General features: G+C 42.6%; 2 protein-coding genes and 1 long non-coding RNA gene across 3 annotated transcripts; 1 reads left to right on the top strand and 2 right to left on the bottom strand.

The window, feature by feature from the left end:
* Nucleotides 1-2,093: 2,093 nt before the first annotated feature.
* On the bottom strand, nt 2,094-2,870 carry LOC123654864. The gene is made up of 2 exons (XR_006743284.1): nt 2,835-2,870; nt 2,094-2,798 (listed from the first exon to the last, which is right to left on the bottom strand). It is a non-coding gene; the product is annotated as an uncharacterized LOC123654864 (long non-coding RNA).
* A 39-nt stretch (nt 2,871-2,909) lies between these two features.
* LOC123654857 (phospholipase ABHD3) lies at nt 2,910-5,799 on the bottom strand. The gene is made up of 4 exons (XM_045590721.1): nt 5,508-5,799; nt 5,259-5,428; nt 3,800-4,022; nt 2,910-3,732 (listed from the first exon to the last, which is right to left on the bottom strand). The coding sequence occupies exons 1-4, from the start codon at nt 5,610-5,612 to the stop codon at nt 3,049-3,051; spliced, it is 1,182 nt and encodes a 393-aa protein (XP_045446677.1). The 5' UTR covers nt 5,613-5,799; the 3' UTR covers nt 2,910-3,048.
* Nucleotides 5,800-8,108: 2,309 nt separating this feature from the next.
* LOC123663235 (very long-chain specific acyl-CoA dehydrogenase, mitochondrial) lies at nt 8,109-14,595 on the top strand. Its single transcript, XM_045597954.1, has 7 exons — nt 8,109-8,460; nt 12,195-12,384; nt 12,516-12,853; nt 12,937-13,078; nt 13,235-13,642; nt 13,713-13,896; nt 13,984-14,595. The coding sequence occupies exons 1-7, from the start codon at nt 8,387-8,389 to the stop codon at nt 14,517-14,519; spliced, it is 1,872 nt and encodes a 623-aa protein (XP_045453910.1). The 5' UTR covers nt 8,109-8,386; the 3' UTR covers nt 14,520-14,595.
* Nucleotides 14,596-14,969: the final 374 nt, after the last annotated feature.

Below are 14,969 nucleotides of genomic sequence, written 5' to 3'. Positions count from 1 at the left end.
AATGTGGTAACCTGATGAAATTGCCTCTAAAATGGTTGCAAACCGCCTAATTAAGTCTTCACTAACACCAGTTATCTCAGCAGTCACGTTTGGGTTTGCAAAAAATCTTCTAGCAGTATTTCCGTCATTCGTGGAGCCGTGCCCTTGTTTGACGACATCTATCAGAAGTCCCATTCTATTTTTAAAAGCATCTTGTATATTTTTCTTTCTGCTTTCCATGATGCACTTGTTGTCTCTCTTTACTGTCCATGTCTTTATCGTTAATCTGTAAGCTATATGCAGAATGCATTCCATCATTCGTATCCAGATATGCAATGATGACAATCCGTATTTACAGAGATCTAGATCAGTCGGTTTTGATGCAATTAAGGGTAAATTATTCATCTCAGTTGGAGTGGCTTTACAAATGTCGCATCTCTGAGATGAAGTATCACATAAAATTGATGTTGCTTTTCCGTCTATCATTGTCATTAATAGAGAGTGTGAAATCTTTATTTCTCCAACTTCTGTTTTTACTAAATTAACAATCTCTTCCTCAATAGCACTTTTTTCACGCAAAATTGTTGTTTTATTTTCTTTCACAAATTCGAAAAAGATTGGACGACACCAGTATGATGAATTTGGTGAATCGTTTTTCCACATAACTTGTTCGCCGCACATTAATTTTATTGGCACTAAACTTCCCATAAATATGCTTGAATCGTCTAGTTCACTTTCTTGTTCATCGTTTGTTTGCACTTTTTGTTTGTAATTGGCTTGATTTGAAGCACCGTCAAATCCCCACTTACTGATTAGTGTAAATTCTTTACAACCACTATCTATGACGAGTGACGTCATTATTCTTCTTGTCGTTATATCCAATAGAGCTTGTAACTTTATTTTGGCTGAGGTGTCCGTCACTGTAATAGCATCTTTTGGTGGATAGCATTCCTGTTTCGCATGTTGCACTTGATAATAAGATGGAAATATATTACCGTCATTCTCGTTAACACTTCTTCTTAAAGTATTGTATTGCCACTTGGTCAGCTTAAGTGATAAAAATAATCCTAAAGCCTCATCCGGAGAAAATACAGATTTTGTTTCTTTAACAGATATGCACTTCTTAACTTTTTTTACATCTTGGGGATTCTTAAGTAAATGTTCTAGTATTTTAGCAATCTCATCTTTTCCATCCGCTTGCAACTGCTCAAAATATGCATATTTTATTTCGTCCGAAGATAAATGAAAGTTTTCTGCTCGTCTTTTTTTCTGTTTAGGCGCTAATTCACAAAACGGTTTTCTAGGGCTTTGCTCGGTGGAGACACCAACAGAAACTTTTGCTGGTGATACATACTGAGTTGATGTACTCGGTGCTGGTTGATCTTCATTACTGGTTATTAAACACTTAATAAAGTCTGGCCAAATTATGGTTTCTTGTAACCATTCGCTATTTTTAGTTCTAAATATAGTTTCTTTACGATGAGCGTTTTCCCATCTTCTATTTAAATTATAACAAAATTTTGCACAAAATAACTTTAAGATCTTTTCATGTTGATCACTTAATTCGACTAAAAATTTAGACCTTATCTCATCACACAAACTGTCATTATTTTTAATACTGCCACTGTTTTTTAAAATAATAAAAAGGTCAAGGTTGGTCACCAAATCTTCAAACATTTTCACAAACACTTACTTATTTGTTTATGTAATAAATATGTGAGGGTAGTGCGTCTATTATGGTGGGTAATAGAAAACTGAAGTACGTTTGAATGCAATAGTACATTTTGTGCCCTATTATCGTTGCACCAATCAGGTAACGACACGTGTCATAACTTGATGTTGCAGTCGCGCATTCCTATCTCTTGATTCCCGGAAATAGTGTCAAAACAAATTACGTCATACCTACCTATTACCTATGGTGGTGGAAAATGTCGAACAACTTTTTTTTAATTTAAAGTACTAAGTAAGTATTGAAGTACTTCAGGCCGTTTAGTGTACATTATTTTCAATTTCAAATTAATTGGAATAAATTGCTAAACTAAAATTTCATGACTCTTCATACAAATTTGATATGGCTATATCTCCGAAAGTACGAGTCCAATTAAAAAAAGTCAAAGAGTAAAAACTTTTTAAATTTATGTCTAGATACTAAAAAAATACATTTTAGTTCTTAAGACCCAACCTTGTAATCCCAGCCCACTGTGCGCCGTGCCGGCGACGTGGGCGCGATAACGACGTATAAATATCCGACGAGACGGACTACAATAGTAAGCGCAGGCCGTGCATTGTGCTCTAACATCACAGATTTGTTAATTATTATCTCTTTGGACGAAAACATTGTATATATAATAAATATTTATGCCGTAAATAATAATGATATTTTTCATTTTTCTCCTATGACACTCCCCCCCACCTCATTCTGTCAATAACTTGTAATACAAAGGTATCCGACACACAAATAAAATGGGAATGAGATAAGATTTGCAAATAATCAATTACAACATCTGATGGAATTTAAGGTTACATTTCAATTAAAGCATTCCCATTTTAGTTGTTACAATTAGGTGTCAAAAGATATTTTCAGTCTCGATTTACACAACACTTATATTTAATAATTTACTAATTTTGTCTCATTTACTTTCGTTACAGCCAGCAAAAGCTAATCTGTAAATAACTTTAATTTTGTAAATAATGTTCAATATAATACTTTAGGCAGAAATAAAATATATGTTTTTATGGTTATCGTTGATGCCTAGAATTCTACTAGGTGATATAATTGATACTAGATTACAATGAAACAACTTTTTCGGAACGGAATCCTCCCGTGACCACCGTTGCTGTAAAGTATCCGAAACGTCGGTATGTAAAAAACTTGATAAACCGCGATAAAATTCATAAAAGTTGTTTCATTATAATAAGTGAAATTCGCGTTTAAACATTAGAAAACAATATAATTAATACTAGTTTATGGACAATATCACAACGGATACTGGCCGTCAGCACCAGTTGACAACGTATAATAACAACATGTACATATATATATCTCCGTGCAGTGAATAGAACCGAGTGCTAGTTAGACGGCGGCGGGCGCGCCAGCAGCGCCGCGAAGTACTGGCGGCACAGGCGCGCGATGTACTGGCGCTGCGGCGCGCGCGCCGGCCACCAGCCCTCCAGGAAGCCGATGTGGCCGCCGCGCGCCGTCAGCGCCAGCGCCACGCACGCGCTGCGCTCCGCCTCCGCCAGCGGCAGCACGGCGCGCGGCTGGAACGGGTCGTCGGCGGCGCACAGGCACAGCAGCGGCACGCGCACGCGCGCCAGCTTGCCGCGCAGCGAGGCGGCGCGGTAGTACTCGTCCACGGACGGGAAGCCGAAGTGCTTCGTGGTGAAGGCCGCGTCGAACTGGCGCACGGAGCGGCAGCGCTCCACCGCCGCCCAGTCGGCCGGCTCGCGGCGCAGCGGCGCGTGCGCGCGCACCGTGTTGCGCAGGTTGCGCGCCATGTGCCGCGACAGCAGCGCGTTCAGCGGCCGCCGCTCCATGCACTCCGCGCCGCGCTCCACGTCCAGCGGCGACGACACGACGAGCGCGGCGCGCAGCACGGCGGCGGCGCGCTCGGCGTGCTCCGCCAGGTAGTGGCCCAGGATGAGGCCGCCCAGCGACACGCCCACCGCCAGCAGCGGCGCCGCGCGCGCGCTCACCGCCTCCACCACCTCGGCCAGGTCGGCGTGCGACACGGCGCAGTACAGGCGCGGCGTCTGCGGGCACGGACACCGTGAGCTCGGGGGGCTCCGGGCCACACTGCTGCGCGCGAGCGTCACTCACCGTGAGCGGCAGGCCGCCGAGCCCGCGGTTGTTGAACACGACGCAGTGCGCGCCGAGCTGGTGCGCGGCGGCCACGAGGCAGCGCACGTAGTCGGCCTGCGAGCCGCCCGTGAGGCCGGGCAGCACGAGCACCACGGGCCGCGGCCCGCCGTCGTCCGGCCCGGTCGCTACTTCCGCCCAATCCAGTGCCACTTGCCCCCCGTCTGATAGTCGTAGTATTTCCCTATTTTATCAATAAATGTATTTTTTAATAATTGAATAATATCAATCACCTTCAACACATTACAAATCTATTGCATACTTGTTGGATTCACAAAAGTACTTTTTTGGCTCATAACTATACAAATACATACATCTTACTTATACATTCAAACATACCAACATTACCAACATAAATAATAAATATGGCGACACGAAGTTCTGCACCAGTATTTAATAAAAATATTCAAATTATGCTGCTGTGTGGCTACGGCACTAAAGAATTTAGCCACCCCCTCTCTTCCCGTGGGTGTCGTAAAAGGCGACTAAGGGATAACAAGGTTCCACAACCACCTTGGAACTTAAGAAGCCGACCGATGGCGGGATAACCATCCAACTACTGGCTTTGAAATACACAGGCCGAAGACGGGCAGCAGCGTCTTCGGTGCGACAAAGCCAGTACTGCGGTCACCAACCCGCCTGCCCAGCGTGGTGACTATGGGCAAAACACATGAGTTCACGTTATTTTTGGCGTAAGCTTGTGGCCTATGTCCAGCAGTGGACTGTATAGGCTGTAATGATGATGATGATTCAAATTATCAAAAACATCTTTTAAATAAGCCTACTTATACATGTATGTATATAAAAGCGAAATAATCTAATCACTACATCTAAGTCTATGAATTTGATAGATATTTGACACATGCTTTTGCTAAGGAGCGGAATAGAGGATAATAGGTTTACTTTGTTTAGAACAGTCATTTTTAGGCAATTCAATTTTAGTTTTAACACATTTAGAATTAGACATTCCAGTGGTACAGTGTTGTTTAGTATACGAACTAGTACGATTGTTATTTTTTCGATTTTCAATCCAAGACTTAATTATTAGTCTTCTATTTGACTTTTACCTACTGAATTATAACAACTTATTAAATTTGTCAGATATTTAAGATGGTTTACAGCATTCAGATCATGATTACTTATCAAATCACAATACAGATAAGCAGTTATTAGCTTAATATCTATCACGTTGTAAATTTTTTGTGCATTTCCTTAGATTTAAAATGAAACTTTTGTTAATTTATGTTATACAATTATTATTTCTTAATACAATACTGTTTTACTGTCTTACAAAAAAAAGTAGACTGCTCTAGTTTATAAAGTAGTATAAATATTAGACTAGACAGTTATTCTATGGTTAAACCCTACCAATATTAAAAAAAAAATAGTAATCGGTAGATACTGAAACAAAACTACATACCGCCGGTAGGATACATGGGGCAGTAAGTACGATCGTAAAACTGAACCAATAACTGTCTGCATGCGTGACTCGACACACCAGGGTGTCGGCCAATAGGGCTCACTCAGTAGTGGAACATTCTCTTCTAGGAATTGTCTAAACTCCCCCTTGCGACAAACTAATATTGGTTTCTGTAAAGAAAATATTGTAATATAAAAACTATATCATTAAAGTCTCAGCCGTGCCAATAATACCGTTGATTGATCTTACCTTGACGACTTCCACGAGATAATAGGTTATGTACAACAACGATAATGAAACACAAACTAGAAACTCTTTTTTCACTTCAAATATATACAGAAATACTCCTAGCATGGTGATTGTATTTTTTTTTTATATAATAGGGTAAATCATAAACAAATAGCTAAACTGAAATAAATTAACATATCGAAGATCGAAGTTCTCTGGTGGACTGCACGTCAACAGTGAACACCGACGATGGATGGAAGTGAATATGTGATGGATACATTAAAATAGTTCATAACAAGTCAAAGTCAACTTCATATTCGTCTTGACATTGACTTATGTAGGTATGAACAGACTACAATCAGTTAATAAAACACTTTTTTCGGATTTTATCGCGGTTTATTGTTAACTTTTGATTCCCGACGTTTCGGATACTTTACAGCAACCATGGTCACGGGAGGACTGAGGTGTCAGACGTCCCAACGTTACAAAGTTATTCGAAACTACCCGACATACATCAATATCTTATATAGTCCTATCTACGCAGAATGTGCTAATTGAGTCTTTAATCTGTGGTGAATTATGCTTGGTTTTTGATTTAATTATATTAATAATGGGGTCCCAAGCAGGTGGTAATTGCCAGCCATCTTCTCTATTGAAATTTGGATGCTTTTTAATTTCAATAGCCTCACGGATCATCCTTGGTTGGAATCGGTGTTCTTTTGCGAGGATCTGTGGTTTATCGAATCTAATATAATGGCTAGCTGTGTCTAGACTGTGTTCACAGATTGCGGACTTAGTGTAGCGACGATGTTTTAAGTGACTTAACACCGATTCCAACCAAGGATGATCCGTGAGGCTATTGAAATTAAAAAGCATCCAAATTTCAATAGAGAAGATGGCTGGCAATTACCACCTGCTTGGGACCCCATTATTAATTTAATTAAATCAAAAACCAAGCATAATTCACCACAGATTAAAGACTCAATTAGCACATTCTGCGTAGATAGGACTATATAAGATATTGATGTATGTCGGGTAGTTTCGAATAACTTTGTAACGTTGGGACGTCTGACACCTCAGTCCTCCCGTGACCATGGTTGCTGTAAAGTATCCGAAACGTCGGGAATCAAAAGTTAACAATAAACCGCGATAAAATCCGAAAAAAGTGTTTTATTAAATGAGTAAAATTCGCGTAAACATTAGAAAACAATAGACTACAATCAGACTAAAGCGAAATCGAGGGAAACCCTCGAAAATCGTTGTGACGACTAGTGCGTTTGTTAATTTGTACGATTTTTTATTTTTGTGTTACCCACATTAAGAAATTCTAAACATTTACTTTACTCTATGGCGGGGATCGAACCTGCATCTCCGACTGACCATGTCGGTACTCTAGCTAATTATGCTATGGAACGATATACTCGCTAGATCGAAATTTTTGATATGATGATTTTCAAAGATGATTTTATATTCGGTCTAAGCGACCGTGGCGCTGTCTATAGTGAGTTCTTTACAGAAACCCGTAACTATTCAAAGCACAGAGCATTGTAATACTTTGATCAAAGTTTCATATTACAATGAAAATCTTTGACAGGAGACGCTTACGTCACTCATGACAGGAGGTTTACACTTTTTTATTTATTTTTACACTTTATTTTTTATTTATAAAATCACAAAGTAACAGCTGATTGTTGTTTTATAAGGATCGATTACTATTGACTATCGATCATCGAATATCACCGGTTAAAAAGCTAAACTACGCTTAGCTTTTTCGATATAATATTTTCTAGATGACGCATGGTTCAATTCTCATCACGTGACCAAATTTGACCCTCAAAACCAGCGTCAAGCGTCAGCATGAAAATGCACTATTGGTTTGTGTTCCGCGACTAAATAGATACATATATCAATCAGATATAGGCAGCAGCAAAATTTTTTACTGTCTATCTATCTGTCTGTTTGTTTCGGCTAATGTCTGAAACGGCTGGACCGATTTTGAAGGGACTTTCACTCTCAGATAGCTGATGTAATGTGGAGTAACTTAGGCTACTTTTATTTTGAAAAGTATTTTTATTTAGTAACTCTGCAAGCTGTAAAATATTTTTTTTTAATTCCACACGAATGAAGTCGCGGGCAAAGCTAATAATTATACGTGGTCAGTCAGTCAGTTCAGCCTATTGCATTCCACTGCTAGACATAGGCCATCCCAAGTTCGCGCCAGACGTTCCGGTTTACCTCAATCCTCATCCAGCATACACCGGCAATCTTACGTATATCGTCGGTCCAACGGGCCGGAGGACGTCCCACACTGAGTTTGCCAATACACGTTCTCCACTCCAGGACCCGTCTGCTCCAACGGCCATCGGTCCTGCGACACAGATGACCAGCTCACTACCACTTGCAACTTGCTAATTCTGTGGGCTATGTCGGTTACTTTCGTTCTCTCGCGGATAGTCTCATTTCTAATCCTATCTTTGGGAGAAACCCTAAGCATAGCATTATACGTGGACTCACATTTAATCTTCAGATATGTTCCCTATAGTAGAAAAATTAGTAAAGTAGTGCTGTGGTAGTGCTTGTTCCTTGTTACCTATCATGGTTATCACTTACAAAAACTGCTGTCAGAATGACAGTAGGTCACTTGTCAGTTCAGTATTTAGTAGCAGATAGCAATTTATCATAATTATAGCTTCGAATCTTCGTTATGGTGCTTTTTTGTATCTTAATTGAAGATTGGTGTTCGTAACAGCAACAGTGACTTATTAATGTTAATCAGCCTGATTTTCCCCTGAAAATCTTACCAAGATTTTTTATGAGATTTACAATGTTATAGAGATCGTTAAAATAAGAGATTATTTATTTTTTTATTAACTTATATTAAGCTTATTTAAATAGTGAAAATGAAGGGAACAAAGCTGGTGTTATGTGCCAACCGATGCATCGGCAGCAGCAACAGGCTGATAGCGGCCCGCAGGTGAGCGTAAAGTCCATGCAGAGTTATTTGTGCGTTCCGCTTTCCCGTTACCTCGTACCTTGGACTTTGCACTTTTGCCCAAATAACTATCTAGGGCAGTCCAATATCAACATAATAGGATGTTTTAGTAATAGATCCATTATGTCACATATTTTATATATTACGTTTTAATAAGTTAAAAATTTAAATAATAATATATACACCCCAGTTAACATACAACTCATTCACTTGCTCGATGTAATATTTATATCTTGGAATATTTATTTTTTTTTCGTCTCACAATGTTTATTTTCCGGTTTAAAGATTATCTTGTTTTATTTATTGTTTACTGATATGATAAAATCACATTTAAAAAAAAAACCTTTAATCTATAAATAGTCTGACATTTCTAGTGGAATAAACACTAAATCAAATAAACAATTGTTTTGACAATGTCAAATATAATTATTATTTGTAAAATGGCTATTCAAAGGTGCTTGTGAAGACATTTTGAATGGTGATATTTATTTTGATTTACTTAATAATTTTTTATTAAACTTAAGGTATTTTGTAAATTTAACAAGGCCTTTAATATGACACGCTTCATTGGTAACTGATAAGATTGTAATGTGTGGAAGTAGACCATCTTAGTTGAACATACACTCGTCACAGTGGTTATGTAATAATAATGACTGCTTACTAAATAAAGCTAATGACCACTTTGGTGTAGTGGTGCGTGTAGTCCCCTTAAAAACCTAAGGTTGATGGGATCGATTCCCTCTCTGTGTGGATATTTTTATATGTACAAATATATCTTTTCAGTTTGTTTGTCTGTCTTTGGTGTCTGTGTGGGTCTCCCAACTGTGCCTCGGAGAGTGTGTTAAGCGGTCGGTCTCAGTTGTTATTATATATAGCTGATAGTGATAGTTACTATAGTAGGGAATTTATCCACCAACTCGCAGATGCGACTGAATAAAATAATAAATTAGATGTTAAAATAAGAATGTTGTTCTAATAAGAGTACATTAGCGTTAAGCCCGCCTTTTATACACACTTGTATTAGTGTATTATACAATAAAGAATTTAAATAAATAAATAATTATAGTATAAATTGAAAAGCTATGTAATTATTAATAAATAATATATTACAGTACTCACTATTTTATAGAAAAAAGCCATTAGGCGCTAGGCCTACGAGGAATATCTTGTGCATTTAATAATGATCATTTTATCAAAAGTGCTATAACCAAGCTTACAAAACTCTAAAGAGTATTGAGGGCCTGTTTCACCAGCTGTGGATAAAGCTTATCCGGTAGATAAGTTATGATTGACTTTAACAGTGGAAGATAGAACAGGCCATTAGGACCTGTTTCACCTCATTAGTAAACTACAGTTTTTAGATTCAATTTTTTCGAATAAAAATATGCCACAAATACATCAGAATTGGATGATGAAAAACAATAATAAATCAAAAACTTTTATTGGATATAATCAACCGTCAAATAGCGTTATCCACGGCTGGTGAAACAGGTCCTTAGACTGTAATATGAACAAATAAACATACTTTAAGACACTTTAATTCCAAAATTTTAAATTCTTCAATATAACTGGTATTTATTATATTTATAGTATATTATTATATTTTTAGCTATATGGAATATAAAGGTCCTCATCCCTCATCGAAAAGGGATGATTCTCTAACAAGACGGGTGTTGTGTCTGGTGGGCTACTGCACCGACGGGGCCGACGGTTGTTGTCGGGTTCTTGTATATGTTTTCAATCTTCGGATAACTTTGATATTGCGATGTAGGATACGTCAGTTCTTAGTTCGTATGTTACGCGATAGATGTCGCTACAATAGTAAAATGAATAATTGTGTTTGCTCGCAAACGAACCGAAAAAAAACCGGCTTCAATTACATCGACAAGTAATACAACGTAAGTAGACGAAATAATATTTTGGGATCACAGGACAAGCATCAGCTTTCGATTAAAAAAAAAAAGAATCATGAAAATCGGTATACCCAGTGAAAAGTTATGCAGTTTATTACAACGCAGGTCGACGAAAAAGTAGTCAAGTATTATAAGATATAACTCGAAAAGAACTTGTTAAATCTCAATTAAAATTAAGTAGGACCACATGACACGCAACACCTTTCGATTAAAAAAAAATCGTCGAAATTCGTCCACCCAGTCAAAAGTTGAGGTAACATAGGTATATAAAAAAAAGTACAATCAAATTGAGAACCTCCTGCTTTTTTGGAAGTCGGTTAAAAACGTACTTCAAGTAGATTAGTATATTCTGCAGAGAACACAGTTACTCTTTAAAAACAGCAACAGCAACTTTTTAACCCCCTTGGTAATGTGGTGAGGATTTAGTCCCCCCCCCCCATACAAAAAAAACACGTATTTTTTTGTACAAAGTAAATTAAAATTTTCAGAATATTGTCTTTAAATACAGGTATAATCAGAATACATTTGGATTCCTCACACAAAGTTCTAGACAGGCATCACGGTTGCAGGATGGTTGTTAGTTTTTTGTTTTGGTTTAGAAATCGCGTATTCGACGAAAAACTATAACACATGATATCTCAATACTAAATTACTTATGACAAGGCTAGGCTTTGGGCCGTGGGTACGCATGAGGCCGGTTACTGGCTTCACGCGTATCCTTCGTCAAATACAGGAACAATTCTTGAGCCTGACACACTCCGAATCGCAACCTGTGGCAGTAATGTTAACAAGCTAGGACATCATGGTCTGTCATGCCAAAAAAGTGCAGGCCGCTTCTCGAGACATGCCGCACTTAACGATATCATACGCCGGTCCCTTGCCACCTAATCTACTTGAGCCGACTGGTATTGCAAGAGACGATGGCAAGAGACCTGACGGTATGAGTTTGATTCCATGGAAGATGGGCCGGGTGCTGGTATGGCCCCTTCCCATCTACACGGAACCAACAACAGAGCTGGTGCGGCTTGTGAAGCGACTGAAAAAACTAAAGCATACAAATACAGGGGTCTAGGCTCCGAATATGATTTTGTCCCATTCGATGTCGAGACCCTTGGTCTGTGGGGTCCTAGTGCTATAAGACTTTTTAAGGAAATAGCACCTTGGACAAAGAATTAGTCTAGCTTTTCAAAGGGGGAACGCTGCCAGTATCTTCGGAACCTTGCCTAAAGGGACTCCTTTTAATAATATTTTTTAGTTATTATATTATATATATTTGTACTGTGTGGCTACGGTACTAAAGAATATAGTCACCCCCTCTCTTCCCGTGGGTGTCGTAAGAGGCGACTAAGGGATAACATAGTTCCGCTACCACCTTGGGACTTAAAAAGCCGACCGGTGGCGGGATAACCACCCAACTGCTGGCTTTGAAATACACAGGCCGAAGACGGGCAGCAGCGTCTTCGGTGCGACAAAGACAGATCTGCGGTCACCAACCCGCCTGCCCAGCGTGGTGACTATGGGCAAAACACATGAGTTTACGTTATTTTTGGCGTAAACTTATGGAGGCCTATCTCCAGCAGTGGACTGTATAGGCTGTAATGATGATATATTTAAAGTTTTTAGTTTTAGGTTCATTGTTGGTTACTTTTATGAATATTTTATATTAATTTAATACAAATTACTTACATGAGAAAAAAATGCGAAATATAACAACAAGGAATCGTTGTGATATTTCGTGATGTTTTTTCGAGCCCAATAGATATTTCGAGTATTTTCAAATATAACTTGAATATACTGATGCAGCCGCGGCAAGGCGACGGCGGCGGCGGCCGAGGCGCCGCGCGGCGCGCGCCAGAGCGCGTCCTTCACGCTCAACCTGTTCCGCGGACAGTTCGAGCCCTCGCAAGTGTTCCCCTTCCCCGAGCCCATGACCGACGAGCAGCGCCAGACGCTCACCGAGCTCGTCCCGCCCGTCGAAAAGTTCTTCCAGGAGGTACTTGCTATTTTTAACTGATTATTTTTAGTTTCAAGTGGATACTTTATATATGACTAGGCTTATTTTGGTGAATGTAGTATTTTGTCGTATATATAATTAATTATCTTCAACGAGTAATTCGACTACAGGTGAACGACCCAGCGAAGAACGACGCAGACGCACAGATAGAGGAGGGCACGCTTTCCGGGCTGTGGGAGCTTGGCGCATTCGGGCTGCAGGTGCCCACGGAGCTGGGCGGCCTGGGCCTGTCCAACACGCAGTACGCGCGCCTCGTTGAGGTGGTGGGCGCACACGATCTGGGCGTGGGCATCACTCTGGGCGCACACCAGTCCATCGGTTTCAAAGGCATTCTACTCTTCGGCACCGAGCAGCAAAAGGCGCACTACCTGCCGCGCGTTACGGGCGGCGAGTACGCTGCCTTCTGCCTCACTGAGCCTTCCTCGGGCTCAGATGCCGGATCCATTAAGTGAGGCCCGTCTCTCTCTCTCTCTCTCAGTTTTGCGCTCATCACGTGATAAAGTCACGTCTAATCGAGATCGTCATTTCCAGAAGCCGAGCGGTCTTGTCTCCAGACGGAAAACACTTCATCCTCAACGGTTCAAAGATCTGGATTAGCAACGGCGGTATTGCCGAAATTATGACCGTCTTTGCGCAGACCCCGGTCGAGAAAGATGGAAAGACCGTAGATAAAGTGGGTTTTGATACATTTTAGTAACGAATATTTCGATTCTATAGCAATTCTCCGAAACCACTATTGCTTTCAACTTTTGTCTTGTCCTTGATCCTATTTCAAACTGGAATATAATAAATTAAGGAGTCTTAACTCACATGACGATACACGTCTCAGGTGACGGCGTTCATCGTGGAGCGGTCGTTCGGAGGCGTGTCGTCGGGCCCGCCCGAGAACAAGATGGGCATCCGCTGCTCCAACACCGCCGAGGTGTACTACGAGGACGTGAAGGTGCCGGTCGAGAATGTGCTCGGCGGCGTCGGGAACGGGTTCAAGGTGGCCATGAACATCCTCAACAACGGGCGCTTCGGCATGGCGGCGGCGCTGGCCGGCACGCAGCGCGCCGCCCTGCGCCAGGCGGCCGAGCACGCGGCCACGCGCGTGCAGTTCGGCAAGCGCCTGTGCGAGTTCGGCGCCGTGCAGGAGAAGCTGGCGCGCATGGCCATGCTGCAGTACGTCACCGAGTCGCTGGCCTACATGGTGAGCGGCAACATGGACTCCGGCGCACAGGACTACCACCTCGAGGTACGTAGCGGCCGGACGGCGAGCCCGGCCTCGCATCTCGCATCCACGACTGACGCCCTCTCGCCCGCAGGCGGCGATCTCGAAGGTGTTCGCGTCTGACTCCGCGTGGACGGTCGTCGACGAGGCTATCCAGATCCTGGGCGGCATGGGCTTCATGAAGGCGGCCGGACTCGAGCGTGTCCTGCGCGACCTTCGCATCTTCCGCATCTTCGAGGGCACCAACGACATCCTGCGCCTCTTCGTAGCTCTCACGGGTACCGCTCTACGACACGTTCCGCTACGATCGCCGCGTCTCTCTCTCCGATGTCGACGAGACTAAATGCTCTATTCCGACCCGGCAGGAATCCAGTTCGCCGGCTCGCACCTGCAGGAGGTGATGCGCGCGTTCAAGAACCCCACGGCGCACCTGGGGCTCATCTTCAGCGAGGCCGGCAAGCGCGCCGGGCGCGCCGTGGGGCTGGCGCGCGGCGCCGACCTGGACCCGCTGGTGGCGCCCGAGCTGCGGCCCGCGGCGCGCGAGCTGGCGCGCCGCGTGCTGGAGTACGGCGCGTGCGTGGAGGCGGCGCTGCGCAAGTACGGGCGCGGCGTCGTGGACGAGCAGCTGCTGCTCAACCGGCTGGCGGCGGGCGCCGTGGACGCGTACACCGCCGCCGCCGCGCTGTCGCGGGCCTCGCGCGCCGCGCGCCTGCAGCTGCCGGCCGCGGCGCACGAGCTGCGCCTGGCGGAGGCGTGGGCGGAGGAGGCGGCCGAGCGCCTGGCCGCGCTGCCGGCCGCGCTGGCGCCGAGCGCGCTGCGCCACGGCGCGCGCCTCACCGCGCTAGGCGCCGACGTGGCGGCCGCAGGCGGGCAGCTGCCGCGCTCTCCGCTCAACCTGTAGACCCCGCCCCGTCCGTACTCGCCTACATGTTCATTGTTTTATGTAAAGATAAATATATTATATATTTTTAAAAATATACTCATCGTTTTATTTTATTTTCTGCTCGCCATCCTCCAGCGGCCATCGGTCCTGCGACACAGGTGACCGGCTCACTACCGCTTTAACTTGCTAATTCTGTAGGTTATGTGGGTTACTTGTGTTCTCTCGCAGATGGTGTTATTTCTAATTCTTTCTTTGAGAGAGACTCTAAGCATAACCCGTTCCACTGCACGACAATTGAGCGACTTTTAACTTATGGACGAGTCCCTTCAGTGTCCACGTCTCGGTAGCGTATGTAACACGGGCAGGATGCTCGAAGACTTCTTCCACTTCGATATTCGGGATCACAAATTGTACTAACTTACATATTCTCTAAGGGCTGATTTTTATGTATATTGTAGATAATACATA

The sequence above is a fragment of the Melitaea cinxia genome, chromosome 1 (assembly GCF_905220565.1).
Source record: "Melitaea cinxia chromosome 1, ilMelCinx1.1, whole genome shotgun sequence".
Taxonomy (NCBI): Eukaryota; Metazoa; Arthropoda; class Insecta; order Lepidoptera; family Nymphalidae; genus Melitaea; species Melitaea cinxia.
Note: the sequence above shows the minus strand (reverse complement) of the source record. Positions and strands in the feature narration are given on the sequence as shown.

Bases quoted from the DNA above. Each gene is read 5' to 3' on its own strand.
- LOC123654857 (XM_045590721.1), bottom strand. From the start codon at position 5,612: ATGCTAGGAGTATTTCTGTATATATTTGAAGTGAAAAAAGAGTTTCTA. The intron at 5,429-5,507 runs GTAAGATCAATC...TTTTCTTTACAG, and splicing joins ATCTCGTGGAAGTCGTCAAG to AAACCAATATTAGTTTGTCG. The intron at 3,733-3,799 runs GTGAGTGACGCT...CCGTGCCCGCAG, and splicing joins TCGGCGGCCTGCCGCTCACG to ACGCCGCGCCTGTACTGCGC.
- LOC123663235 (XM_045597954.1), top strand. From the start codon at position 8,387: ATGAAGGGAACAAAGCTGGTGTTATGTGCCAACCGATGCATCGGCAGC. The intron at 12,854-12,936 runs GTGAGGCCCGTC...CGTCATTTCCAG, and splicing joins TCAGATGCCGGATCCATTAA to AAGCCGAGCGGTCTTGTCTC. The intron at 13,079-13,234 runs GTGGGTTTTGAT...TACACGTCTCAG, and splicing joins ATGGAAAGACCGTAGATAAA to GTGACGGCGTTCATCGTGGA.